The following is a 24,990-nucleotide window of genomic DNA, read 5'->3' on the forward strand; positions in this document are numbered from 1 at the left end:
GAGCCGCACGGGGACCCCAGCCGGCTGGGTGGGGACTGGGCCGGAGGGTCCGTGGTAATTCCCACTCAGCGCGGGTGTCCGTTCATTCATCTGCATGGCCATCCTGCAACTGTCATTATTTCAAGACAATGATTCTGAAATGACACCAGAAAGGGTCGTTTCTGCACCGTGTGCTGGGGTGGATCGGCGTGTCCGGCTTCCTAAAGCCTTTTAATAGCGGACACGCTGATTGCACGCGGGCTTCATGCCTGGCGTCGCGGTGACCCTCTCAAAGGCGGGCCGTGGAGAGGGAGCGGTGAGGCCGCGTCCCGGCCTCCGGGTGGGAGCGCGCAGACGTGGTGCGGTCGCTAACTCGGGTCCCTCCGCGGTCCGCAGTGCTGGGAGAACGGCATCATCCTCTGCCGGAAGATCGCGGAGCAGTACGAGAGCTTCTACGACTACAGGAACCTGAGCAAGATGCGGGTAAGCGGCCGCGCGCGTGCTCCCCCGCGCGTGCTCCCCCGTGCTGGCACCTGGGCCTGCGCGCTCCCCGCCCGGATCGCGCCTGCGGGGCTCTGGCCGGGGCTGCTGGGGAGCTTTTAGAAGATGAGTCTTTGCTTGGAGCCTGCTCAGCTTTCCTACAGAGAAATAACAAACTGCTCCCTCCGCGGGGCGCTTTCGATGAGGGTGCAAAACTGGGCCCTTCCCGCAGGCCAGCGGTTTTCAGCCAGCTCGTGCCCTGGCCACGGGAACTCGCTCCCGAAGTTCTGTGGCTCTCCGAAAATATGTTTCTGCCCGATCTGCCCCGCCCTCCCCCATAGGTATAATTCTGCTTCCTTCATACCAGGTGGCTTATTGGTTGGCCGTTGTCACTTTATTTGACCATCTAAGGGGAACGAGGTCAGTGTCCCTGGCTGAACAGTCAGCTGTGGCGTGTTTTGCACACTCCTGAAGCACACTTGTTGGAAACCGCTCATCTGGGCTAAGAACCACACCAGAAACACACCCTCTAAGCCAGGATTAGTACTTTCAGTTTGTTGAGGAAAAGCCCTACACTGTTGGAAGAGCTTCCCGCTTCGACACAATCTGTGTAGCAATAATATCATTCCTAGTCCCATAGTCTGCGCAGCAAAATAGTAGAAATGGCTAACTCACCCATTTTAAAATGTTTGGGGGCTAAACTCTATAGGCGTCACCTCTCCTCAGCTCTAGAAGTAGACTTGTGTTTCCTAACCCTAAACCAAGGTCCACCCAAGAACTCCAGTTTAATCTTCTGTGTCTGGGGAGCAGAGGTTTTATCCTTCTAGCCACGTCCCTCCTCTTCAGAGTCATGAACGCTCGTCATCCTTAAGTTCTCCCAGCTTTCTAAAATAGGGTCATCAGCGTCTACATATAAAGAAGAGAGGTGATGTTGTAGCCTTTTAATTCCACGGCAGCAGTCGGAGAGATTGTATCCTAAACCTGTGACAGCCCGTGATAACCTTCCTCCCCAGTGACTTGTGCAGCTGGCGGGAGCTGGCCCCATTCACTCGCGAAGGATTGCACGTTAGCGGGTCGTTGCTATTTCTCCTAACGTGAAAACCGGCGAGGACATGCCCTGTGTAAACTCGCGTCCACCGCCCTGGCTCCGGCTGGCGCTGTGGTGTCAGAGGAAACCGGGTCTTGCTTCTCTCCGCATCCTGTCCCTGTGACAGGGAGGTGACCGTGCTTACCCAGGAAAGCGCTTGGGTGCCGTTGTCACTAGGAGTCGTATAAACCCGAAGCATCACAGTTGGTGCCAACTGCTCTTCCAGGTGCTGTGCCTGGGGGCGAGGGGATGTCAAGGACAGTAGGAGCCTTGCTCTGGAACCCCTGGGGACAGTAATGCCAGGAATGGGGACCATAAGCTTCGTGTGGTGTAGGGTTCACCATTGTCAAAGACACGCTCAGAGCGTCCAGCCCAGACAGCAGTGGGCACCGTGGGCCTCCCCTGCTTGGGTCGGTCCTTTTACCCCTGTCGGTCCCGAGCAAGTCCGCACCTTCCAACGCCCCGGTGACCGTGTCCGAGGAGAAGCAGACCCACAGGTGCGTGCGCCTGGCTCGAGTCCCGCAGAAAGGGTTGCTTCTCACAGTTCACGCTCATGTTGATTCAGCTGGGAGGAAAGCATTACCTCCGTAGACAGTGGGTATGGAAATCATTTTCCCTGGTGCGAACACAAGAACGCACTTGACCCTCTGAGGGCGGGGTCAGCAAGCGGCCTGAGAAGGAGAGCAGGGTCTCCTGTGTCTCCTGTCCGTCCTCCGAGCTGAAAGGGAGAGAAATGAGTGACCGTCCCCCGTACTTTGCAGATGATGGAAGCCTCTCTGTACGACAAAATTATGGACCAGCAGCGGCTTGAACCAGAGTTCTTCAGAGTTGGGTTTTATGGGAAAAAGTTTCCATTTTTCCTCAGAGTAAGTAACGGGCTACTTAATTTGCTTTCCCACGTCCAGTATAGATATCCCAGCCCAGAAGGCAGAGGTGTTAACGGCCGTTACCCTTCCAGACAGAGGAGACCAGCGCGAGGCATCTTTTCAGTTCTCAGTTTGCAGACCCCATGCGTCTCTAGAACGCCTGGTTTGGGATACTTCCCTCAGCCATCAGACAGTCTTTTCATTTGCTTCCTGAGTTTTGAAGTTTGCTGTATGGATGAGCAGTCTTTGGTAATTAGAGTTGTTTTCCTCGTGTGATAATTACTATTCAGTTCAATCTGCTATCTTCAGAGTTAGCACCAGAAACAATGGTGGGCTGGGCAGAGGCTGGGGGTTCCACACTGTAGACAACGTGGGGTTCCCACGCTGTAGACAACGCTGGGGTTCCCACACTAAAGACAATGTGGGGTTCCCACACTGTAGACATTGTTGGGGTTTCCACCCTGTAGACAATGCTGGGGTTCCCACACTATAGGCAATGTGGGGTTCCCACGCTATAGGCAACATTGGGGTTCCCACAATATAGACAACGTGGGGTTCCCACGCTGTAGACAACATTGGGGTTCCCACCCTGTAGACAACATTGGGGTTCCCACACTATAGGCAACATAGGGGTTCCCACACTATAGACAATGTTGGGGTTCTTACACTATAGACAATGTTGGGGTTCCTATGCTGTAGACAACATTGGGGTTCCCACAATATAGACAATTTGGGGTTCCCACACTGTAGACAACGCTGGGGTTCCCACACTATAGACAACATTGAGGTTCCCACACTATAGGCAACATTGGGGTTCCCACACTATAGACAATGTTGTGGTTCCTACACTATAGACAGTGTTGGGGTTCTCATGCTGTAGACAACGCTGGGGTTCCCACACTATAGGCAATGTGGGGTTCTCATGCTATAGGCAACATTGGGGTTCCAACAATATAGATAACATTGGGGTCCCACATCACGTGGACACCTCCCTCCAGACCCAGGTGAAGAGCGTCGTTTGTCCCACTGATGCCTTTGGGACAAGGTCAATGTCACCCAGCCGAGGGCGCCAATTCAGTGCTGGTAGCGACTCTCTCTGCAGAGGACCGCAGGCCCCTACTGAGTAATAAGTACTTGACTCCGTTCTTTCCGTTTCCCGTGCTGTGCCAGGCAGTATCTTCCCCACTTGGCGCCTGCTGAGCGCTTCGTGTGTAGCATCTGACTTTCATCACAGCATCAGTCGGGGGAGGAGCTGTAGGTCCCCGAGCAGCTAAGGAGACGTGCCTGGGGGACTGTTTAAATCGAGGGACCACATGACGAACTTTACGTCTCAGTATGGAGAGTACACATGTGGTGTTAGCGTGTCCCCGGATCGCGCTTTGCGTGTCAGCATGTATGAGTAGGCGTGGGTTGGGGGTGCTTGCGGGAGGGGGGAGGGGGTGTTGACTTGAGTCAGTGATCACTCAGTAAGCAGTCGTCTGCCTTTCAGAAGGAAAGGTCTGAGCGGCCCATAGCCCACGGAGCTCACTATTCTGTGGCCCTGAACCACGCATTTTGTTTCTTTTTCTTTCTGGTTCGGGCAAGTGCCTGTTACACATGTTCTAAAATAGCCAAACACCACAGACAAAGATTTGTCCTAGTATCACGTGGAACAGACACCACATGACAGGCCGGCCCCGTCTGTCGCGGGCTGGAGGGGCCGTGTGGTTGGGAGCCATGTGGCCAGAGCTCAGCTCTCCTTAGTGGGCTGAGACACGATGCTGGGACGGTCACAAAGTGAACCCTGGAAACGGGCACCTGAGGACAGAGGGGAGTTTGCTTCTGGCTCGGGCACAGCAGCGCGTGGCAGACCGGGCAAGGCTGGGTCTGGGGGGGCGTGGGCCTGCTGGAGGCCTGGGCTGGGGTCCGCAAGCCCCTGGGCCCCACGCCTGGCCCGGACCAGGTCAGAACGGACTGACGGGCAGTCTAGAGCCGCGAGCGGCACTGGGTCCCGGGACCCCCTCGGAGACCCCGTGGGATGGTTCACGCAGGACCCAGCTGCAGCAGACCTGCCTCCTGTTGACTCAGAATCATGCTGAGTAAAAGGTTACATTTCCTTCCATGTTGTACTCGGGGCTGACTGATCCATGAAGCACAGCAGGGAGTGGTTAGAGACCTTCATGTTTTTAAATGGCCTGCAAATCTGTCTTAATTTCTTTTAAAAAAATTGTAAGAAAAAAGTGAACTTTTAAATTTAAAAACTTGTTACATATTCTATGGCGTTACACATCCGTTACTGTTGATATACGCACATATGTCTTTATACCGAAGCAGTCACACACGATGATCGCTAATATTTTCATGGAGGAAGGGGCTCACAGAAGTCATAATTTGTTCCGATCAAGTTCCAGGTTAAGCTATCGAGTGTTCTTCTGTAAGGTGCCCTAGATGCTTATCCAGCATATGCAGTTAATGTTAATTAAAATATAAAGTTAAGGAAAAGAACCAAAGTTGTTGAAGACCCATAATTTTAAAGGGAATTTAGCATTTCATAAAATAAACTTTGTTATAAAGGCAAGTAGAATAAACCACTCTCTCCAACATCAGGCTTTTAAAAAAGCAGCTTTTCTGGAAGAAATGGCATTTCTTTCCAAATGAAAGGGAAGGGTTGCCCTCTACCGGTTCCCAGAGGGCACTGCGCCCTTCGGAGTCACGGGGGCTGGATTCCGGGCTGTTCTTGGCTCACTGGTGTGTTTTATGCGTGTGCCGTCTCTGTAGGGGGGTTTCTCTGGGGGAGTGACTGAGGTCAGAGGCGGGAGGGAGGGACAGGACAGCTACTTCTCCTTGCATGCCCTGCGCTATTCAGATTTTCCCTCCCATACGTCTGCATGTCCTTTTTCGGGTTAAATAAGACCTGCGCAGAGTGCCGGGTCGGTGACTGCTCAGCGGTCAAAGTCCCCCCGAGCTAACCCAGGCAGGGAGGCGCTCTTGGCAACCTGCCCCCCTTTCCAGCTGCCTAGTCCTCCTCTAGGATAACCTTCCCTCTTACCTGGTGCTGGACGGTCCTGACCCACAGGAGTCTTAGCTCGACTGTCAAACAAACCAGAAAGCACACAGAAAGGTGTCCAGCAGCGGGCAGGCCCCCCAGCACCCTAAGCCTTAGCTGCGCGGGGCGGGAACTCAGACGCCTCAGGCTGCCTCTCTGGAAGGATCTAGCGCAGGAAGCGGTGCCTGAGCCCTGCAGCCTCCGCTCAGGGAATGCACTGACAGGCATTGCTAGAGGCTGCGTTTATTTCTTTCCTCCGCATTGTGGGTTTCTCCACGGACGTCTGATGTCCAGCTCAAACAACGAATCTCTACCCCTTGTGCTTGGGAAGGTGGGGAGGGGGCAGTTGCTTTGTTTTGAGAAGCCAGGACCCCCTTTGCAGCTTCGTGCAGGTGAGTGGGGGAGGGGGAGGCGTGCTGCTGGGTTTTATGAGAAGCCCCCGCGCGTCCAGCTCAGGACCCCCGCCCTGCGTTTCTTGTGTCTGGGCACGTTTGTCAGGCGTGGGGGGGGGGGGGGTGCTGCCGCCGGCGCGCCGGGTGCTCGCTCACAGAGCCCTGGCTGGTTTTCGTTCTTATTGGCTGTGTTGGGTGACCCTGGTTAACAAAATTGCGTCGGGTCCAGGCGTGTATATGATTCTGCAACACAGCACCTGTCCTGTGTGCCCAGCTCCCCGAGTCAGGTCTCCTCCCGCCTCCATTTACCCCCTTCCCCCTCTTCCCCCTCCCCCTCCCCCTCCCCCTGCCCGCTGGTCGTCACCACCCTGTGGCCTGTGTCTTTGTGGTTTGATTATTATGTATATTTTTCTGCTTAGTTGCTTCCCCGTTCTCACCCAGCCCCTCCCCGCTCCCGGCCCCCACGAGGCGGTTCCCGTTGCGGGCGCCGGCCCAGCTTGTTGGTTTTCCCTCCGCGCAGAACAAGGAGTTCGTGTGCCGCGGCCATGACTACGAGCGGCTGGAGGCCTTCCAGCAGCGCATGCTGACCGAGTTCCCGCAGGCCATCGCCATGCAGCACGCCAACCCGCCCGACGAGACGGTCTTCCAGGCCGAGGCTCAGTGTATCCGCCCGGGCGCGGCCCCGCAGATGCGGGGCGGGGGTGGGACCCGCCAGGCTGTCCCCAGCGGCCCCGAGCGGGGCCAGGGTCTCTTCTCCCTCTCCCCGTCAGCTCCCTGCCTTTCAGCTCCTTCTGAGCAGACCCGTTCTATTTACGACCGTGACGTCAGCGGAAAAGAAATCTCTTGACGATTGTTTCCTTCTCTTCCATTTAATTAACACTTTTTCTGTCTCTTCAGCTCTGCTTTTAAAGCTCTTTTTAGTGATTTCCCTTAGAATCGTTTTCTTCCGGCATACTCTGTGTAAATGGCTTTAGTTCAAGGACAGAGTAGCCTTCTGTTTACTGGAACGTATCATTCACCCCCTTCCCCTAGACGTTTTTATTCCAGAAGGGGGAAGGGAGGAAAAGAGGCCCCCCAGTATCTTTGGGGGCTCTTGGCCACAGCAGCCTGGCCAGCCTGTGTCGTTGCTCTGTGATTGGTACTCCCGTGGCCCAAACACGAACAACGTGACCGAAATCACATCGGCCTTGGAGACCAGGGGAATTCCCCCAGCCGTGACTTTCTGAGGCCCTCCCCTTCTTCCTGACACTGGGGAGCTTAAAGGAGACCCAAAAGGGCCCCTGCTTGTTAGGGTTACCATTTCAAAGTGGAGCCTAACAGGCCTCAGAGGCAAGTAATTATTGTAGAGAGAAAAATCCTTTGCTGTCCTTCTTGGAATGAGAAGAGGAGGAAAAGGTACAGTTACATCTGTAATTTTTGAAATAGCAGCTGCAACTAAACCTCTGCATCTCAGTACAAGATTCGGGGGAGTGGGGACCACAAACGAGGGAAGGCTGCAGCATGGGGCCTCACGCAGGAAGACGTAGGTCGCCGCCAGGGCCGCTAGTGTCTTCGGTCCCGGCTGCATGCGTACTGATGCATTACTGAACAGGTGCGTGTTAAAGGGGCCAGGAGGGGACTAAAGACAAGCGCATCTCCTGCGGTGGCTGAAGACAGAGGGGTCAGAACTATACAATCCTGGGTACCGAACAGCCAAACAGTTCCTGCCCACCGCCCCGCTCACTGCCCCCGCAAAATCAGTGATAAATTCATGGGTCATGGAAATTTTAAACTGATAACATTTTTAGAATCACCTGCCTAGAACTAACTCAGGGCCTGTTGCTGGAGAAGTGATTGGTATGACCAGAGTTCGGGGCACTGTCTTGGGAATGTTTTAAATTACTTGGAGCCAGAGGGGGACAATGACCAGATTGTAGCCCAGCCCCTTTTCTCTGACTCACGTGGCCCTGCCCTGGCCAGACTCGTGTGGCGTTTGCCCTGCCGGGTTTCTCCTTGACCCCCGACCCCCAGACCTGCAGATCTATGCCGTGACCCCCATCCCGGAGAGCCAGGAGGTGCTGCAGAGAGAGGGCGTTCCGGACAACATCAAAAGCTTCTACAGAGTGAATCACATCTGGAAGTTCCGCTACGACAGGCCATTTCACAGAGGCACCAAAGACAAGGAGAACGAGTTCAAGGTATCGCCGGGCCGTCCTCCCCACCCCGTGCTGTAAGCGCCGAGGGCTCAGGCCGCAGTCAGGGGACAGAGCGGAAGGGGCCAGAAATCATGGAGTCTGGCGGTTGTCAGACTTGGCCGAGTACCGGGGCGACGGCACTGCTTCTACCCGAGATGATTTCTCATCCCCCAGCCAGGAATTCTAACTCAGGGCGTCTGGGAGCCGGTCCTCCCGTCACTTCCTGGGACGGTTCTGATGCCAGTGGCCCTCAGTCTCCGAGGCCTCCTGGTTGAGTCTGTCCCCTCACTTGCACTGAGCCCACTATGGGAGGCCCAGGGCGCGGCTTCCCGGGTGCAGCGGGGGGCGAAGAGTGAGGGTGCTTCGTGGGAGGGGTTCTGGGCAGAGGCTGCTGGCGCTGTCTTCTGCGCTCTCCCCTGCCAGAGCCGCACGTAACCAGGGTTTCTGAGGGGGCCCAGACGAAGAGCACCCCGCGGACCCTCTGCACGTGTTGTAATCTGTGTTCTCGGGAGTTCCGGGGTGACTGCAGAGTGACGGCTCGCTCAGCCAGGCAGGGCGATGGCCTCTCAGAGCCCCGCGGGGGTGAGGGGCACGGCCGTTGCAGAGAAACTATAACCTGCTCTTCCGTAACCTTGACAGCAGGGACGTAGCGAGACCAGGCAGACCCCCGGACAGTCTGCATTCCCCACTAGGAACAAAGAATGCAAAGCCGGTGGGTCGCGGGCTCCTCGGTTAGCTGCTTCAGCACAGAGTCGTCCCTGCGCTGAAGCCTGGCCCTGTGCTAACGATTGTCCTCGGCACCTCTGCCTAGATGTCACTTCCCAGCACTCAGAGCAGGAACCCAGGACTTAGTCACAGCCCAGCGACGGGGAGCGGTCTGGGATGCTGCTGCAGGGCTGTGAGGGGCCGGGGAGTGGACCGGTTAAATATATCAAGGCTGGGAGACCTTTGGGGAAGGCTCTGGGGTGTCACTGAAGAGACCTGTGATGATTGTCTAGTTCTTTGGGACACTTCTATTTTCCTGTTTGGCCTCCAAAACCGCTTAAAGACTGTGAGTGTATGAGGTAGTTTCCATGGCAGAGGCTTCCAGTGAAGAGAGTCAAACTCCACTTCAGCCAGGCCATTGACTTGGAGTCCCGTTCACTTTCCTGGGAGACCCAGCCCTAGACGGCCCCTTCTGCCGCCCGTCGCTTCTCTCTGCAGCCCCCGCTTCTCTCTACAGCCCTCTGCTTCTTTCTGCAGCCCCCGCTTCTCTCTGCAGCCCCCCGCTTCTCTCTGCAGCCCCCCACTTCTCTCTGTAGCCCCCTACTTCTCTCTGCAGTCCCCCGCTTCTCTCTGCAGCCCCCGCTTCTCTCTGCAGCCCCCCGCTTCTCTCTGCAGCCCTCGCTTCTCTCTGCAGCCCCCCGCTTCTCTCTGCAGACCCCGCTTCTCTCTGCAGCCCCCCGCTTCTCTCTGCAGCCCCCTACTTCTCTCTGCAGTCCCCCGCTTCTCTCTGCAGCCCCCGCTTCTCTCTGCAGCCCCCCGCTTCTCTCTGCAGCCCCCTACTTCTCTCTGCAGTCCCCCGCTTCTCTCTGCAGCCCCCCGCTTCTCTCTGCAGCCCCCCGCTTCTCTCTGCAGCCCACTGCTTCTCTCTGCAGCCCCCGCTTCTCTCTGCAGCCCCCGCTTCTCTCTGCAGCCGCCCGCTTCTCTGTGCAGCTCCCCGCTTCTCTCTGCAGCCCCCGCTTCTCTCTGCAGCCCCCCGCTTCTCTCTGCAGCCCCCACTTCTCTCTGCAGCCCACTGCTCTCTGCAGCCCTCCGCTTCTCTCTTCAGCACCCTTCTTCTCTCTGCAGCCCCTGCTTTTCTCTGCAGCCCCCGCTTCTCTCTGCAGCCCACTGCTTCTCTCTGCAGCCTCCCGCTTCTCTCTGCAGTCCCCCGCTTTTCTCTGCAGCCCCCGCTTCTCTCTGCAGCCCCCCGCTTCTCTCTGTAGCCCCCGCTTTTCTCTGCAGCCCCCCGCTTCTCTCTGCAGCCCCCGCTTCTCTCTTCAGCCCCCTCTTCTCTCTGCAGCCCCCCGCTTCTCTCTGCAGCCCACCGCTTCTCTCTGCAGCCCCCCGCTTCTCTGTGCAGCTCCCCATTTCTCTCTGCAGCCCACTGCTCTCTGCAGCCCACTGCTTCTCTCTGCAGCCCCCCGCTTCTCTGTGCAGCTCCCCGCTTCTCTCTGCCACCCCCGCTTCTCTCTGCAGTCCCCCGCTTCTCTGTGCAGCTCCCGCTTCTCTGTGCAGCTCCCCGCTTCTCTCTGCAGCCTCCCGCTTCTCTCTACAGCCCCCCGCTTCTCTCTGCAGCCCCCGCTTCTCTCTATAGCCCCCCGCTTCTCTCTGCCACCCCCGCTTCTCTCTTCAGCCCCCTCTTCTCTCTGCAGCCCCCGCTTCTCTCTGCAGCCCACCGCTTCTCTCTGCAGCCCCCCGCTTCTCTGTGCAGCTCCCCATTTCTCTCTGCAGCCCACTGCTCTCTGCAGCCCACTGCTCTCTGCAGCCCCCCGCTTCTCTGTGCAGCTCCCCGCTTCTCTCTGCCACCCCCGCTTCTCTCTGCAGTCCCCCGCTTCTCTGTGCAGCTCCCCGCTTCTCTCTGCAGCCTCCCGCTTCTCTCCACAGCCCCCTGCTTCTCTCTGCAGCCCACTGCTTCTCTCTGCAGCCCCCCGCTTCTCTCTGCAGCCCCCCGCTTCTCTCTGCAGCCCCCCGCTTCTCTCTGCAGCCCCCCGCTTCTCTCTGCAGCCCCCGCTTCTCTCTGCAGCCCCCCGCTTCTCTCTGCAGCCCCCGCTTCTCTCTGCAGCCCCCCGCTTCTCTCTGCAGCCCACTGCTTCTCTCAGCAGCTCCCCTCTTCTCTCTGCAGCCCCCCGCTTCTCTCTGCAGCCCACTGCTTCTCTCTGCAGCCCACTGCTTCTCTCTTCAGCGCCCTTCTTCTCTCTGCAGCCCCCCACTTCTCTGTACAACTCCCCGCTTCTCTCTGCAGCCCCCTGCTTCTCTCTGCAGGTCTTGCCCCACCTTTCCCCAGCCCCGTCTCTGTGCCTGCTGCCCCCATCTGCGCCCCCCTCCCCCACCCAGCAGACTCCCACCTACTCCCTCTCCTCCGAGAAGGGCTGCCCTCCCCACCCGGAGCGGCCCCTTCCCATGTCCTCAGCCCTATCCGCTGGTCTCCTGTCACCTCCCGGACGCATCCAGCTCCCGCCCCAGGGGCTCCGCCCTGCTCCTGTCAGCACACCTTGGCTGGCTCCTTCCTTCTCCTTCCTTCTTTTTTTAAATTGCTGTTGGGTAAATGGCACTATTTCGGGAACGTTACAAAGTTTATTATCCTCCCGGGAATGGACCATGTTTAAATAAGAAGAAGGCATGAGGTACCTCAGCTCCTACCAAAGGCAGCCGTGGGCTCGTGTGTCCTGGGGACGCTGGGTCCGAAGCGCGGCCCTGCCTGGCGACAGCAGCTCCGGCGGCCCAGGAGCCCCGGCTGTGTGGACAGAGCCGGGAGAAGCCCCAGGTTCCGGCGGGGGGCGGGGGGTGGGGCTGGCTCAACGGGGAGCCTCCGGGGGTCTCAGACGCAGCCACGGGCTCCTGCGCCCTGGCCCCCCTCGGTGCTGGGACTCAGCCCCGTGCGGAGGAGCCGGCGCGGGTCCCCTCCCAGACAAGATGGCTGGGCCCTGCGCAGCAAAGAGGGGTCCGTTAGAATGTCAGAGAAACAGCAGAGACAACGCCACGGCCCCTGTTCACATTTTCAAGTTTGCTGTTGACGTGAGAGATCCTTTATGCCGCACGGAAGAGTGTGCCTGGCCAAACGCAGTGGCGCTGGTCACAGGCGGTCCAGCGTCACGTCACTGACTGTGATGGCTCAGGGGCATGAAGGGCCCGCCACCCCCGGGCGCCGCGAGGGCCCCCCGAGACGGCTGGGGGAAGTAAGCAGCCGCTGGCCCCAGAGCAGCGGATCTGTCCCAAGGGGCCGGGACTGACGGGCTCTGTGTCTCCTAGAGCCTCTGGGTGGAGAGGACGTCGCTGTTCCTGGTGCAGAGCCTGCCCGGCATCTCCCGCTGGTTCGAGGTGGACAGGCGTGAAGTGGTAAGGCCCTGGGCCCGTCCCGACACTCGCCCGTCTCCCCTCGCCTCCCCTGCGGTCCTGCCCTTGGCCCCTGGCCTCTGCTGTGGCTCCCAGCCCCCCACAGCCCCCGGGGTGATGCTGACCCCCGTGAGCAGGGCTTGAAGGAGAACATTCCTGCGTCGGCCCCCGGCCCCCAGCCCCGCTGCAGCTGTGCCCCGTCAGGGACCGCCGTGTGCCGGGCCAGCCCGGGAGGGTCACTGCAGGGTCTTGTGAGTCACCGAGTCCCAGCTAGGTGCTGTGCACCCCGCCCCCCCCCCCCGCCCCCCCACTGCCGCATGTTGTAAAGGCTCCTGCCCGGGGTCCCACAGCATGACATTGAGGAAGGACAGGCTTGAACCCAGGTTTTTCTGACTCCAAAGCCAGTGGGTTCATCTCTTCCAGCCTCAGTTTCTTTGTAGGGACAAGAAGGCTCGCGTGAAGGCCCAGCACAGGGTCAGACGCACAGTAGGTCTGCGCGGTCAAGGTCGCAGGGACAGGATGCTGCTGGGGTGCAGTCCCACCAGGGGACCTGCAGGGGCTCCAGCTGGAGCTCAGGGGGTGTCGTTACAGAACATGTGAGCTCTCGGGGCGGAAGACATGCCGCCAGCTCTGGTCCCTGCGTGGGGACGGGGAGAGCAGTTGCGGACGGCGCTGCCATCCGGGCCCCTCGGGCTGACAGCTGCCCGGCTGTCTCCCTCCCGGCACGTCACCAGGGCCGAGGCCAGCCTGCGGGCACCACAGCCCTCCAGCCGGGGGAGGACGGGCCAACTGTGGGAATTCCACCACCCTAGCGAGCAAGCCCACGCCGCCGATAGGCAAGTGGGGGCAGCTCCTGCCCCGCTGTCTTTGGAGAAGGCTTGTCCTGACTGGAATCTAAGAGCGGACACCTCCCCCAGCTCATCAAGGCCAGCAGGCCGAGCACCGAGAGGCACTGTCATTGTGCAGCGGCAGAAAACGCACAGGGCTTCCTAAACAAATCCAGGGCGGCCGTACTCCTGTAGGGCCCGAGGCCAGGGGCCCAGGGTGGGGGGCAGGCGCCCTGGGGCTCTCTGTGGGAGCACTGGCCGGCCTCTGTGCTGCGTGCTCCCGAGTGGCTGGGGCCGCGCCCACGGGAATGGTCTTCGTCATCTGAGCACTGATGAGTCAGGGGGCCCCTCTGCCGTTTGCTCAGCAATTGTTTTTGTTTTCTGTTTTCAAAACAGAATCTGTGTTTTTCTGATTACAAAGTAAGCTTATTTTTACATTTTACACAAGATGAAAAACCTGTAAGATAGAATGTATACATAATTTTAAACCCCAGCTAACGAGAAGGGGAACACTCCCGCACCTCACAGTAGGCCCACCAGAAGGCCAGCCCTGGCCAGGGCTCCGCTGGCTGGAGCACCGTCCCGTACACCAGAAGGTTGCGGGTTCGATCCCCAGTGGGGCGTGTGCGCAGGGCACCTGAGTGATGATTCTCTCCCACGTGGACGTTTCTCTGGGAGAAATTAGAAGGAAACCCCACTTGAAGAGAAAATCACGCGGCTCTAGTTTGAAAATCGTTGCGGCTCTTGGCCAGCCCCGCTGCTGGTGCCCTCTCGTGCCCGGGCTCCGCCGGCGCCTGCGGTAGCTTCTCGGAAAGGGCAGAAGATGCAGAGGGAGCCTGTCTGACCCGCCCCTTCACTCCAGCAGCTCTCCGCGGGCCGGGGTCGCTTCGCCTGCACCTGCGCCCTTTCTCTTCCACGCTGGACGCCTTAAAGGAGACCCCAGGCCCCGCGTCACGCGGTCTGTACACGTTTCACGTGTCTGTTAACGAAAGAAGCATAAGCAGGGCAGCATCCGGGATCCCACTGAGACTATGAACGGTCACTCCTCGGTCATAAACGTCCCGTCCCGCTCATTCCCACGCCACCAGGAGTCTGTCCGTGTTACGGGCTTTGGCCTGCTGGCCTTGGGCAGTGCCGTTCGCAACTGCGTAAGACCTGGCCGTCGCCCTTGGTTGAGAGTCTCCCGAGTCTCTCTGGGCCCACAGCCCCTTGGGATCACTCCTGTCCCCTCGCAGTGTTTCTGCTGCTGAAGAAACCAGGCAGTTAATCCCTGACCGTTTCCTTCCGTCCGTCCGGGTGTGGCCCGCTGAGGACCCTGCAGTAATTGAACGTGTTTCTTTGTGCTTCTGTTTCTGTAAATTGGCAGTTAGTTATAACAGCTTGATGAGATATTGTCATTCTGTTGTTTGTTTTTGTTTTTTTTTATTATTTTTGTTGCAAGACTACTTCCTGGGCTAGGTTCTTCGTGTCTGGCTGTCTCTTTGGGGGGTATGTGGGCAACCACTGAGATTCAGCTGTTAGGGATTACAAATGGGTGGTGTTCCCTCCCTCCTTTGTTTATTCTTGGGAATACTTCTGCAAAGAGACAGTCCCCTCCCCTCCCTGAGGGGCAGGAAGGGAAGGATGCATCTCTGTTCCTTCCCTTTACTTACCAGTTTCCAAGTAAGAATTGCCTGGAGGGGTTTGTGTGGCTGGTTTTGTTTGTGGCATCCAGAGTCCCCCGGGGATTTAAACGTGATTGTTTTGTTTCAGCCCCCCGCAGTTACTGCTCTTACTCATGTGCTGGCTGTTCCACTCTGCCCATTGGGAGCCTCTGCAAATTAGCTCCTGGGTCTCTTTGACAGTGTGTTTCTGAGCCGACAGAGGACCAGATTGTCAGCTCAGACAGGGGAACCAGCATCAAGCTTTACTAGTAACTTGTCGACCTAAGAACATCCAAACCTGCACAAAATTTTAATGAGCTGATGAGCGTTTGAGGCAAACAGAGGATATGCCTGGAAGCAAGATCGCCACCGACTTAGGAAAAATGCTTCCCAGCACCACAGTCTGCAGTTAGTTTTGTGCTTTGGGAACGAAGGAGGGGAGACTGGGAGGCGGGAGGAAGGCGGGAGGAGGCGAGGTGGGGAGCAGATTACAGGTAAGGCCTCTAGGCCGGTGCTTAGCTCCCTAGGGGCAAAGGCATGTTAACCCAGAAGCACAGAAACAATGGCCAGGGCCGGCTTCAGGCAGAGATAAGTCTCTCAGTGAGGAATTTGTGATAGGATCCCCCTGTGAGGTCATTTTCCATAGGATTTATGACAGCGCCCCTCTTTGTCCCCAAACTTGAAGGCAATCGTGAGGCTCAGATGAAGCCGGGAAACATCTGAGACCTCAGGCCTCGTCCTCCGGGCCCTTTCCCACATCAGCACTGATAATTGGGAACCATACACAGGAGTCCCTAAGCAGAGCTCACGGGGCTCCTCCTACAGGGAGCACATTGAAATTATGAAACATTCAGAGGCTTGTGAAGCTGCCCTAGGACACTGTCTAGGGCCTCCTGCCTCCTGGATCCCGGGTTTATTGACCGTAACAACCGTTAGCTGGGGACTTCCCGGCGGGGCAGCCAGAGAGCATCTCCTCCTGCCGGCAGGAAGTCTCAGCCTGTCGCCTTGAAGCTCTGTCCGTGAGACCAGGTGTGTGGCCTTCTCTGCGGTTCCCCAGGTCCTCCTCTCCTGTACGGAGAGCGAATGGGTCCCGGGCCAGCTGCTGCATTTAACGCCTCCTTCCCAGCTGCCTCCTCGTGTCCTGGAATGACGAGGTGGAGGACCAGGCTCGCCTGTCCATCTCCTGCCCCCGACCCGATGCAACCACTCTCCCAGGAGCCCTGATTCGTTTCAGCGGGAAACAGTATTTCAAGGTCACAGTCCGGGGCCTAGATGAATACTTTTTACACATTATTCTTTGTACACTTCTTTGTTTCCTTAGAAGGAGTTCCCTGGAAGTGAACCGATCTGTCAGAGGGCACACAGTTTAACCTTTGAGTCACAGAGCAGCTGTCGCATGTATTAGTTTGCGCCCTGTCTGGAGGGGTATCTATTCTTGGGAACACCCATGTCCCCAGCATGCTCTCCAACACGGGCGTCGTATGTCGTTTCAGTCTTCCAAGTGACAGACCAAATCTGATCCTACTAGGGTTGATTTTGGGGGGCATTTGTGGAATGCTCGTGGGGAGTACATGTTTTTGTGTACTTGTCTCTTCTTCCCATTTCTTTTGGGAAGGCACCGATCATGGTTTTCTTTAGCATTGGAGGAAGAGTAATAACCCATCTGGAATACATGTGGGAAATATCTCCCAAGTTGTTTATCTTGTGCCTGTGTTCATGTTATTTACCTTAAAGATTTTTTTTTTATATTAGTGGTATTGGAGTGTACAAAGGTGAGCATGAATTGGTCGTTTTAACTTTTGTTCAGAAACACAGAACATTCCCCTCGTCACCCACATTCCCCTCGTCACCCTTTTTCAGCATGCAGCACGCTGTAACACACGCGGTTTTCGTCCCGCAGAGGGAGCCCTAATTCCATTGACCATCCCCTTCCCCCGGCTCGCCTCTGGCGGACCATCCTCCGCTTCCTGGCCTGTCTTTCCTTCTCTCTACGGTGTCTTTTGATGAATGTGCAGCCTTAGTTTTGACACAGTCAAGTTATTCCAGTGCTTTCTGTTGGTTTAAAATGATCTCAGTGACCTTGGAAAACTCTGGTTAGTTTCCGTAACTGGAAGGACCAGCGTGTTAATGGGCTCGTTGTGAGCTCGAATCGCGCGGCCGTGGAGAGCCCGGCCGATCTTCCCTGCGAGGGGCTGGTCGACGGCCGTCCCGGGCCCAGCGCCCGCCGCGCCTCTGAAGGGCGCGCGCCCCGTCTTCACGATGGGGTAGCCCTCAGAGCCTCGCGTTTCCAGTCATTATGATCCTAGTTGGCTGTCCTTCAACAAACAGGCCCCGCGGAGCACACACTTTCCCGGTTTCCTGTAACTCCCAGCTGAGGACCGTCCTGTGCCGCCTTGTGGTGACGGCGCACGGGCATATGTGGTCCATATGGGTCCCGTCCCATCTCCCACTGGGGCTGGAAGCTCCTCAGCATCAGAGGATCTGTAAATGCATCTTTGGGTCTCCTGCGGTGCGTCGCATTAAGTAAGGGTCTAGAAAGGCGGCAGTAACGGGCTCCAGAATAGTTAGCCCGACAGAAGGAAAGAAAGGTTTCAGAAGTCACGAGGTGACTTTTTTTCCCTAAGGACGACACTGATCGGTGCAGTGCTGATAGATAATTAATGATTCCCGGTGACCCAAACCGCAGCACATCCAACGACCCTCGTCACCATCCCTTTCTGGGCCCGACAAAGGAGCATCCTTGTCTGTCCACTGGACGGCCCATGTACAGATATTGCTGGGGAGTGGGTGAAGATGATTCAGAACCCGGATAATCCACTTGGTCTTCTGAGTGTCTCGAAATCCAGCCCCTGTCTGTGCTTCTCTGCTCCTCAGGTGGAAGTGAGTCCTCTGGAGAATGCCATCGAAGTGCTGGAGAATAAGAACCAGCAGCTGAAGACACTGATCACTCAGTGTCAGACCCGGCAGATGCAGAACATCAACCCCCTGACCATGTGCCTGAACGGGGTGATCGATGCTGCGGTGAACGGCGGGGTTTCCCGGTATCAGGAGGTGAGGCTTCGGCGTCGTTGGGCAGGTGTGGCTTCTTCGGGTTTCAGGGTCTTTCTTTCAGAGTGCGTACGCGCGTGCGTGCTTTGTTCTCTGGTTTGTACCTCAGGTCATGTACTGATACAACTTTTTCTCATGTTGGTCCAAGTTTCAAATTACGCATGGCACTCAGGGGGTTAAGCAGGCAGCTTAGTGGCCTTCGTAGTTTTAAACAGAAAGGTACAACGGCTTGGATGCTGAGGCCACCACGCTGGCCATACCGAATCGTCAGGGGCGGCAGTTTATGTAAGAACGCCGTAATGCCGTTCTGCTTATTCATCGGGCTGTGCTGTTGGTTTTATTAAAAATAGTTACCCAATGTCTGATCTGCCTGATACTCCCGTTCCAACCAGCCGCCCACGCTAGGCGTCTCTCCGTCTGCGACCCAAACGCGGCTCACAGCGGTGCCGTTTCCTTGAAGACGCCGAGTTTGTGAAAACAACGGCGGCCTTCACGGCCTTGGTAAGCCTCCTGAAGTAAACCCACCGTTTCCCCCTCGCCAGGCCTTCTTCGTCAAAGAATACATCCTGAGTCACCCTGAAGACGGAGAGAAAATCGCACGGCTGAGGGAGCTGATGCTTGACCAGGTAAAGGCAGGAGCCAGTCACCTGCTCCCACGGGTGTGGGGACCGGCGCCCGCTTCCCCAGAGCCCCACGGGCGTGCAGACTTCCTGCCCTGGCAGCCGGCGAGGGTTACAGACCCACCCGTGGTGCCTTCCAAAACGCTAGTGCCTCCTCTGTCTGCCCTCGCTTTGGTGCAAAAATCAATGGAAGAGTGAGGAGCCTCTGAAAACACAATTTCACGAGTCTCTTGGAACATTCTTTAAATGTTCTGGCCCTTAAGACTTACTGTAAGCTTGATGCTGAGTTTCCACTCAAAATGTGGGGCTCCCGATGAATGACTAGACAAATGACTCCGCGAAGGAGTCTTCCCTAAATGTTACAGTAAGGAAGTGGGCAGTCAACAGACTTGGCTTAAAAACAGCCCCGTGATCGCAGACGAAGCCTTCAGACTGGACAAACGAGATCCAGCCTCGTCGCTCTGTACTCCAGAGCGGCCGCTTATTTTCATGCGTTTGGTGTCATCAAGTACAAAGGACGGGAGCGGGCCGTGTGACAGCTCTTGGCCTGGAGATGGTTGGAAAACCTTGGGGCTACGTGACAGGATGCTCGGGACGGGGTTAGGTAGGAAATAAAGACATATATGCCCATATAAAGTGGGAGGTGTGTGCTCAGACAGGACCAGAGCGTCTTCCCTCTTGATGTACCACATTCATAACCAAGCAAACAGAAAACAGCATGGCCTTTGGAATAGAAAATGATGCGTTTGTATCTGGGTTTAGTCTGTATCTGATGCTCTGGGGGCTTTGCCTACAGTCCAGTTCTGGGTGCAGGGAAGTGGCCGTGGACAGGGTCAAGGGCTGGAAGGGGTCAGTTACAGCATCTGGAAAAGAGAAAGGAGTTGCCTGAAACTGACCTGCAGGGACGCAGAGAACAAGGTAAGTTCTCCATGTGGCCCTCGGGGTGATGGAGACACTGGCGCTGAGCCGCTGAGGTCACGCGAGTCTCAGGGTTACGGAACGGCTTCAGGGTGCGTCATGTTTGAAAATGTGGCTTTAACCTGAGCACAGTTTCTGGTGAGCGGCTCTCCTCGCCCCACCTGCCGTAGCCAGTCCGGCTGAATTCTTTCCCCAGAATTAAAATTAAAAGGGCCAAGGAGCCTCTTAAGGGACATGAAATCAGGGACCCTGCATTTCCTCCCCATCCTGCCGGGTCCCCATCACGGGGCCTCGTGGAAGAGCCCGGCTAGGAGCACTTGTGCTCTTGTGTGTGCCTCGGTGGGTCACCTCACGGCTCGTGGGGCCGCAGAGGAGGGGTGGGGTGGCCGGGCATGGCCCCCCCTGGACCTCTGAGCTGCTTCAGATAAGCCGTCTGGTGGACTCCATGGTGTCCCAGGAGGGGCGGTCCATGACACACACCTTTGCATGCAGGTCCTTCATGGACTGCTGGTGACACAGAGACCCCAGGCCTGAGGTCCCCGACGGCCCCCCTTCCTGCAACTGGGGAGGAGACAGGGTCCTGGCCACACGGCTCACAGGCCAGCCCAGCTCAGGGCGTCAGGGCCGCAGGGGCTGGCGGCAGTGATACCAGGGGACCCCCCCCCCCACCCCGAGTCAACTCCCCGTTTCCGCGCCATAGTCCGCTTGTGGGAACACAACCACCGCCTGACAGCAAGTGTTTGAACCGGTGGAGACTGGAGGGTCCCACACGGAGGCTCACCTCCCCCAACCTGTTCATCCCAGAGAGCAGCCCCTCGGGCCTCACACAGGCACCCCATGCAAACGACTCCCTCCCAAGGGGCCCTGGATGCCGCTTTCAGGGCGTCTTTGGCTTTAGGCCAAAGTGCTGGTGGTGGCTGGGAGTGGCCACGGTGGCCCTTCGGAAGGTGCCTGAGGCTCTATCCCACCAGGGCCCGTCCTGGGGACCCTTCCATACTGAACCCCCACCAGCTACAAAGGAAGGAGGCCTGACGTTCACGCTCTGACAGCTTTCACGGAGCACAGGCTGCCGCTCAGCCCAACTGCAGGGAGCGCCTTGGACAGCTGGACAAGGGGGACCTGCGGCTTACGTTCCTCTTTCGGGGTCCTCACAGCAGGAAACCTCATTTTAAACTAGGGGCAGATGCTCGATGCCTTGTGAGTGAGCAAGAATACTATTTGTAACGAAGACCAGAGCGTAGCCCTGTCCTAGGATTCCTGTGCATTTTCCTTCCTCCTTGACGGTTGGAAGGGGTTAGGGATGAATGGGCCCAAAGGAAGCCATGGGAGAGAGAAGAGGAACGCAGAAAAGGGGGAACCCCCCAGAAAAGAGGTCCCTCCGGGAGACACGCCAACCCCACTAACAGGGAGCCGCCCCTGTCCCATGTGGGGACGCGCAGGAAAGGCCCGAAGGGACCGTCACTGCCTAGAAGGTTGTCGTTGCCGATCTAAGACCCACGGGAAGGAGACGCAGGGCAGCAGGGCTTCAAGTCCTTGGAGGCAGAGAGGCCCCCGTCCAGGTTCCCGTCTGTGTCTCCGTCCGGGCGGCAGCTTCTGTCCGCGTCCTCCCCTGGGAAGTTAGAAGTGATCCTGTGTCGCTGGAGTCAGAGGGGTCAGCGGTGACGTACGCAGACTGCGTGGGGGCCGTGCTCGGTGCCGTGGTCACCGATGTTCCCCTCGTGTCGTCGTGAAGGCGCAGATCCTGGAGTTCGGGCTGGCCGTGCACGAGAAGGTCGTCCCTCAAGACATGCGACCCCTTCACAGGAAGCTGGCCGACCAGTTCTTCGTGATGAAGTCGAGCTTGGGGATACAGGTGCGTGCGCCGGCGGGGGGCCCCGGGGACGTCTGCGGGCTCTGCGGCTGCGCTGCTCCACCTTCCTGTGTTACCTGCGTGTGGAGCTCGTGTGGCCTTTGTGGCGCGCTCAGCTTCCGGGAAAACGCACAAGGGAGCAGGGAGGCTGAATGATACCGAAACGTGCCTAATGGCCCTTGGTCAGCATTGCGTGTGCCGAGCGTGCGTAGCTCCCGTAGGAACATCCTCAGCCCTTCTGCGCCCACAATTGCTCTTCTGAGGGGCTCTCCCTGCCTCTGTAGGAGCTGTCTGCGTGCATCCAAGCCAGCCCGGTCCATTTTCCGAACGGGAGCCCCCGCGTGTGCCGGAACTCAGCCCCCGCGGTGATGAGCCCAGACGGCACCCGGGGGATTCCCAGGCGCAGGTAGGTCGGCCTCTTAATGATCTCACCAGGTGGCAGCCCCGCACCGTGATCTGGAGGGATCCTCTCCTTCTTTATGGCAGCATTTGCCACCTCTGCTACTTCTTAATGAAATAATTAACCTGCGAGGCAGCTGCAGACGCCTGCCTCTGGCGGCCCAGCCGCGGCGGGAGAAGTAGAGCCGGGCATTTGAAGGGGCGGGGGCCCCGGGCACCGCCGCAGCGGGGTGGATATTTCTTTTCTAGCTGTTTTATACCAACCTGGCACAAGATCAAGTGCAACTCAGAGACGGGGCTAACGACCCTTTCCCTCCCCTGAAACAGCCCGCTGAGCTACCCGGCCGTCAACCGCTATTCCTCCTCGTCGCTGTCCTCGCAAGCCTCTGCGGAAGTCAGCAACATCACGGGGCAGTCGGAGAGCTCCGACGAGGTCTTCAACATGCAGGTGCTGGGGGGGCTCCCGCCCGGGTGGCTCGTGCCTTTTCTGTCTCCGTCGGAGCCGTCCCATCGCACGGCTGTGCTGGGGGACGGAGCCGAGGGGGGTGAGGCCGGAGGGCAGACCTTGACGCGCTGGGGCTGGCGTCTGAGTCTGCAGGGACAGCGCCGACCGCCCACCGCTAAGGAGATGTGTGCGGGCGACAGCGAGCCAGGGCGGGGGCAGGGCCGCTCTGAGACCCCCCTGACTTGGTTTTCAGACCGGGCCTGGTGTCACTACACAGCCGCCTCTTACCTCTCTTAAGTGGCTTTTTCTCCCTTAAGAATTCATGGTTTAGGGTCCATTATAAAGTCTCTGCACTTAGGTACATGTCATAAAATTTCTGCAATAGAGAGAGGGTTTTTCTGCCAAAGAAAAAATAGTTTTTAGGGATTTTAGAGTCAGTGTAACTCTTGCAACAAAAAGTGTCATTTAGGCATGGCTCACATGGCCTTCACAGTAACTCAGTAAGACAGCTGGGCTCTCCTCCCTGCTGTCTTTGAAAAAGAGGCCTGACAGGTATGGCCAGACAAGGGGGGCATGGCCTCTGTCCCTCTGGGGCCTCACCGGCGCCCACGCCCAGCCAGGGACGCCCACACACACAGGACCTCGCTGGCCGGCACGGGCGCCCCCCTCTGCCAGGGGCCGCAATCTCAGGTGAACTCAGACAGACCTCACCAGTCTGAGTTAGTGAGCTTTTTCTCTGTTTGTAAATGGCCCTTTTCCTTTCCTTTTGCTGGCTGATTTGAAAGTAAAAAAGCCCGTGTCAGGGGCGTTGTTTTGAACGTGTTTGTGTTGAGTGCGTGACCGTGGCTTCCTGTCCTTCCAGCCAAGCCCGTCTACCTCCAGCTTGAGTTCCACCCACTCGGCTTCGCCCAATGTGACCAGTTCTGCTCCGTCCAGTGCCAGAGGTCAGTGCGGGGGCGTGGGGTCGCCGTGCCCTGACCTGCGGCCACGGCGGAGCCCTCGGCTCTGCCCCGCAGACAGGCCCGGCCGGCCGCAGTGACGGTCCGTCCCTCCCCCTCTTCCAGCTTCTCCTCTGTTGTCCGACAAACACAAACATTCCCGAGAAAACGCTTGCCTGTCCCCACGGGAGAGACCGTGCAGTGCCATCTACCCAACGCCGGTGGAGCCCTCTCAGGTAGCCCTCTGGGAGCGGGGACCCCGGGACACAGTGTGATCTGCAGGCCTTCCCCGTCCCCGCGGGAGCACTGCAGGGCTGGGCAGCAGGGCCCGCTGGCAGGCAGGGCGCCTCCGGCCGGTGCCCGTTGTTGGGAGTTTCCATCCCAGCCGTTTTCGGGGGCAGGCACGTGGGCTGTTGCTGCCTCTTACGCGTCCACCGGGGGGACGTGTGAGTGAAGGAGTGGGTCGGGGTGCGGCAGGGTTTTGGGGAACTCCTCCCACAAGCACGGTCCGCCCAGCAGCCTCCTTCTGGCCTGGGCCTCGTTCTGGAGAGCGGCCGTCCCTTCCTTTTGGGGATCCGGGAGCACAGGGCCGTTTCTGCTTGTCTTTGTCCTGCTTTAATGCACCAGGGGACAACGGTGGGCCTCGGGCTGTCCCCACGCCCCTCAGGAGTCAGGGGACGGGCCCTCGCGTCTTCTGCACTCGGATTGGGGGCGATCTCGCCGAGTCGGAGTGAGGGCCGGCCCAGGGCTGGGCTCTGCCTTTCGGAGCTGCTGTGCTTTTCTGCATCGCCCTGGCAGAGGGCCGGCTGCACTGGAAATGGGTGACAGCTGGTGGGGGGCCCCCAGCTGGTTTCCCTTCGCTGATGGCGTGGGCTTCCCGGAAGCCCGGGGACACCTGGTCTGTGCAGCGCTGCCCTCTGGGTGCTAACTCGTGGTATTTCCTTGTCCCCTGATGTTGCAAGGGGCCCGTCCCAGTTTGTCCTGTCTGCTCTGGGAGAGCCTGTGGCCCGCGTGGGGACTCGAAAGCCGTCCCCCATTAGTTAGCCCCGCCGGCTCCCTGCTCCGGGTAAAACCTGCAGTGATGTGTATGTTGCTGAAACCTCTGATACTGAGGCACAACCATGTGGACTCGGTGGGGGGCTTGTTTTTGGCTTAGAGGTTGTAGACTTGCCCACTTCCTGTTTCCCCCCCATTCAGGGTTCAGGATGGGCAGGCCCCTCCCTAGAGAGTTGGAGCTAATAGGTCCCTTTAATTCTTATTTGTATTCAGATGCCGTTTGCATGGCAGACTAACCACTACTCTTTATTTTTTCCTTACACTTTATTATGAAAAGTCATTTACCATTTTTATTTAAATTCTAAGACAGATTTTTCAGACACTCTTTTCTTCCTCAAAATCTAAGGCTCTTCTGTTTCTCCCTTCAATCTAATTTGTTTCCAGAGGCATCAGATACCACAAAAAAGTTATTTTGAACAAAGTTTCAGTACTGAGATCATCATTTTCTAGAGGGCCTCCCGTCCACACACGGCCCCGTAAAAAACAGATTCTTGTACCTTTCCAGAGGCTGCTGTTCAATCACATTGGAGACGGGGCCTTGCCGCGCAGTGACCCGAATCTGTCTGCCCCGGAGAAAGGTAGGGACGCGGCTCCTCCTCGCCCTGGGGGGAGGGTGTGTCCGTCTCTGTTTCCTCAGTCTCCCGTGTGTGCAGGGCAGCCACGCCTCCGGGTCTTTGACAGTCCCCACGGACTTGCCCTTCCGGGAGTTCACCAGAGACCCTCACTCATGACACAGCCGGTGAACTGTGTTCTCGTGGAATCGATTCCCAGCAGAACCTGAGAGGGTGGGGACCCCTCTGTGCACCGGCTTCTGGGGTCAGTCCCTGGGGTCACCCGGGCCACGCCGGGGCTTCCTCAGATGGGGGTGCAGCTGCAGCTCTGGGTCTGCACAGGGGGGTCCCCAGGCCCCCGGGTCCTCAGCAACTCCCTCCATCAGCTCATCTGTTTGCAAGGCCTCAGACACGACTTAGGAAGTGCGATCCTGGGCATCATGGAGCGTGTCCACCTCAAGGCCACGCAGACAAGGGGAAACACACACGTGCATTGCCGTGAACAGCCTATCAGCGTCAGTCCCTGCAGCTCAGCAGAGGGCATCCTGCGGGGGCGGGGGGGGGGGGGGCACACCGGTCACCCACCAGCCTCTGTCCGGCTCAGGCCTCACAGATC

At 57.9% G+C, this 24,990-nt stretch overlaps 1 protein-coding gene across 1 annotated transcript in view; it reads left to right on the forward strand.

Annotated features, from left to right (window-relative positions):
* The window catches only part of DOCK4 (dedicator of cytokinesis 4), a 275,819-nt gene that overhangs the window by 244,312 nt on the left and 6,517 nt on the right, over positions 1–24,990 (forward strand). Inside the window, exons 38-50 of the mRNA XM_090287015.1 lie at positions 376–462; positions 2,308–2,412; positions 6,350–6,491; positions 7,840–8,006; positions 11,997–12,083; positions 17,425–17,601; positions 18,141–18,224; positions 20,869–20,988; positions 21,270–21,391; positions 21,712–21,832; positions 22,692–22,773; positions 22,894–23,003; positions 24,329–24,401. Of these exons, the coding sequence (XP_090143141.1) occupies positions 376–462; positions 2,308–2,412; positions 6,350–6,491; positions 7,840–8,006; positions 11,997–12,083; positions 17,425–17,601; positions 18,141–18,224; positions 20,869–20,988; positions 21,270–21,391; positions 21,712–21,832; positions 22,692–22,773; positions 22,894–23,003; positions 24,329–24,401 (1,477 nt within the window). The remainder of the gene's footprint in view (positions 1–375; positions 463–2,307; positions 2,413–6,349; positions 6,492–7,839; positions 8,007–11,996; positions 12,084–17,424; positions 17,602–18,140; positions 18,225–20,868; positions 20,989–21,269; positions 21,392–21,711; positions 21,833–22,691; positions 22,774–22,893; positions 23,004–24,328; positions 24,402–24,990) is intronic.

Source organism: Furipterus horrens, unplaced genomic scaffold (genome assembly GCF_987537825.1).
Source record: "Furipterus horrens unplaced genomic scaffold, mFurHor1.1.pri manual_scaffold_9, whole genome shotgun sequence".
NCBI lineage: Eukaryota > Metazoa > Chordata > Mammalia > Chiroptera > Furipteridae > Furipterus > Furipterus horrens.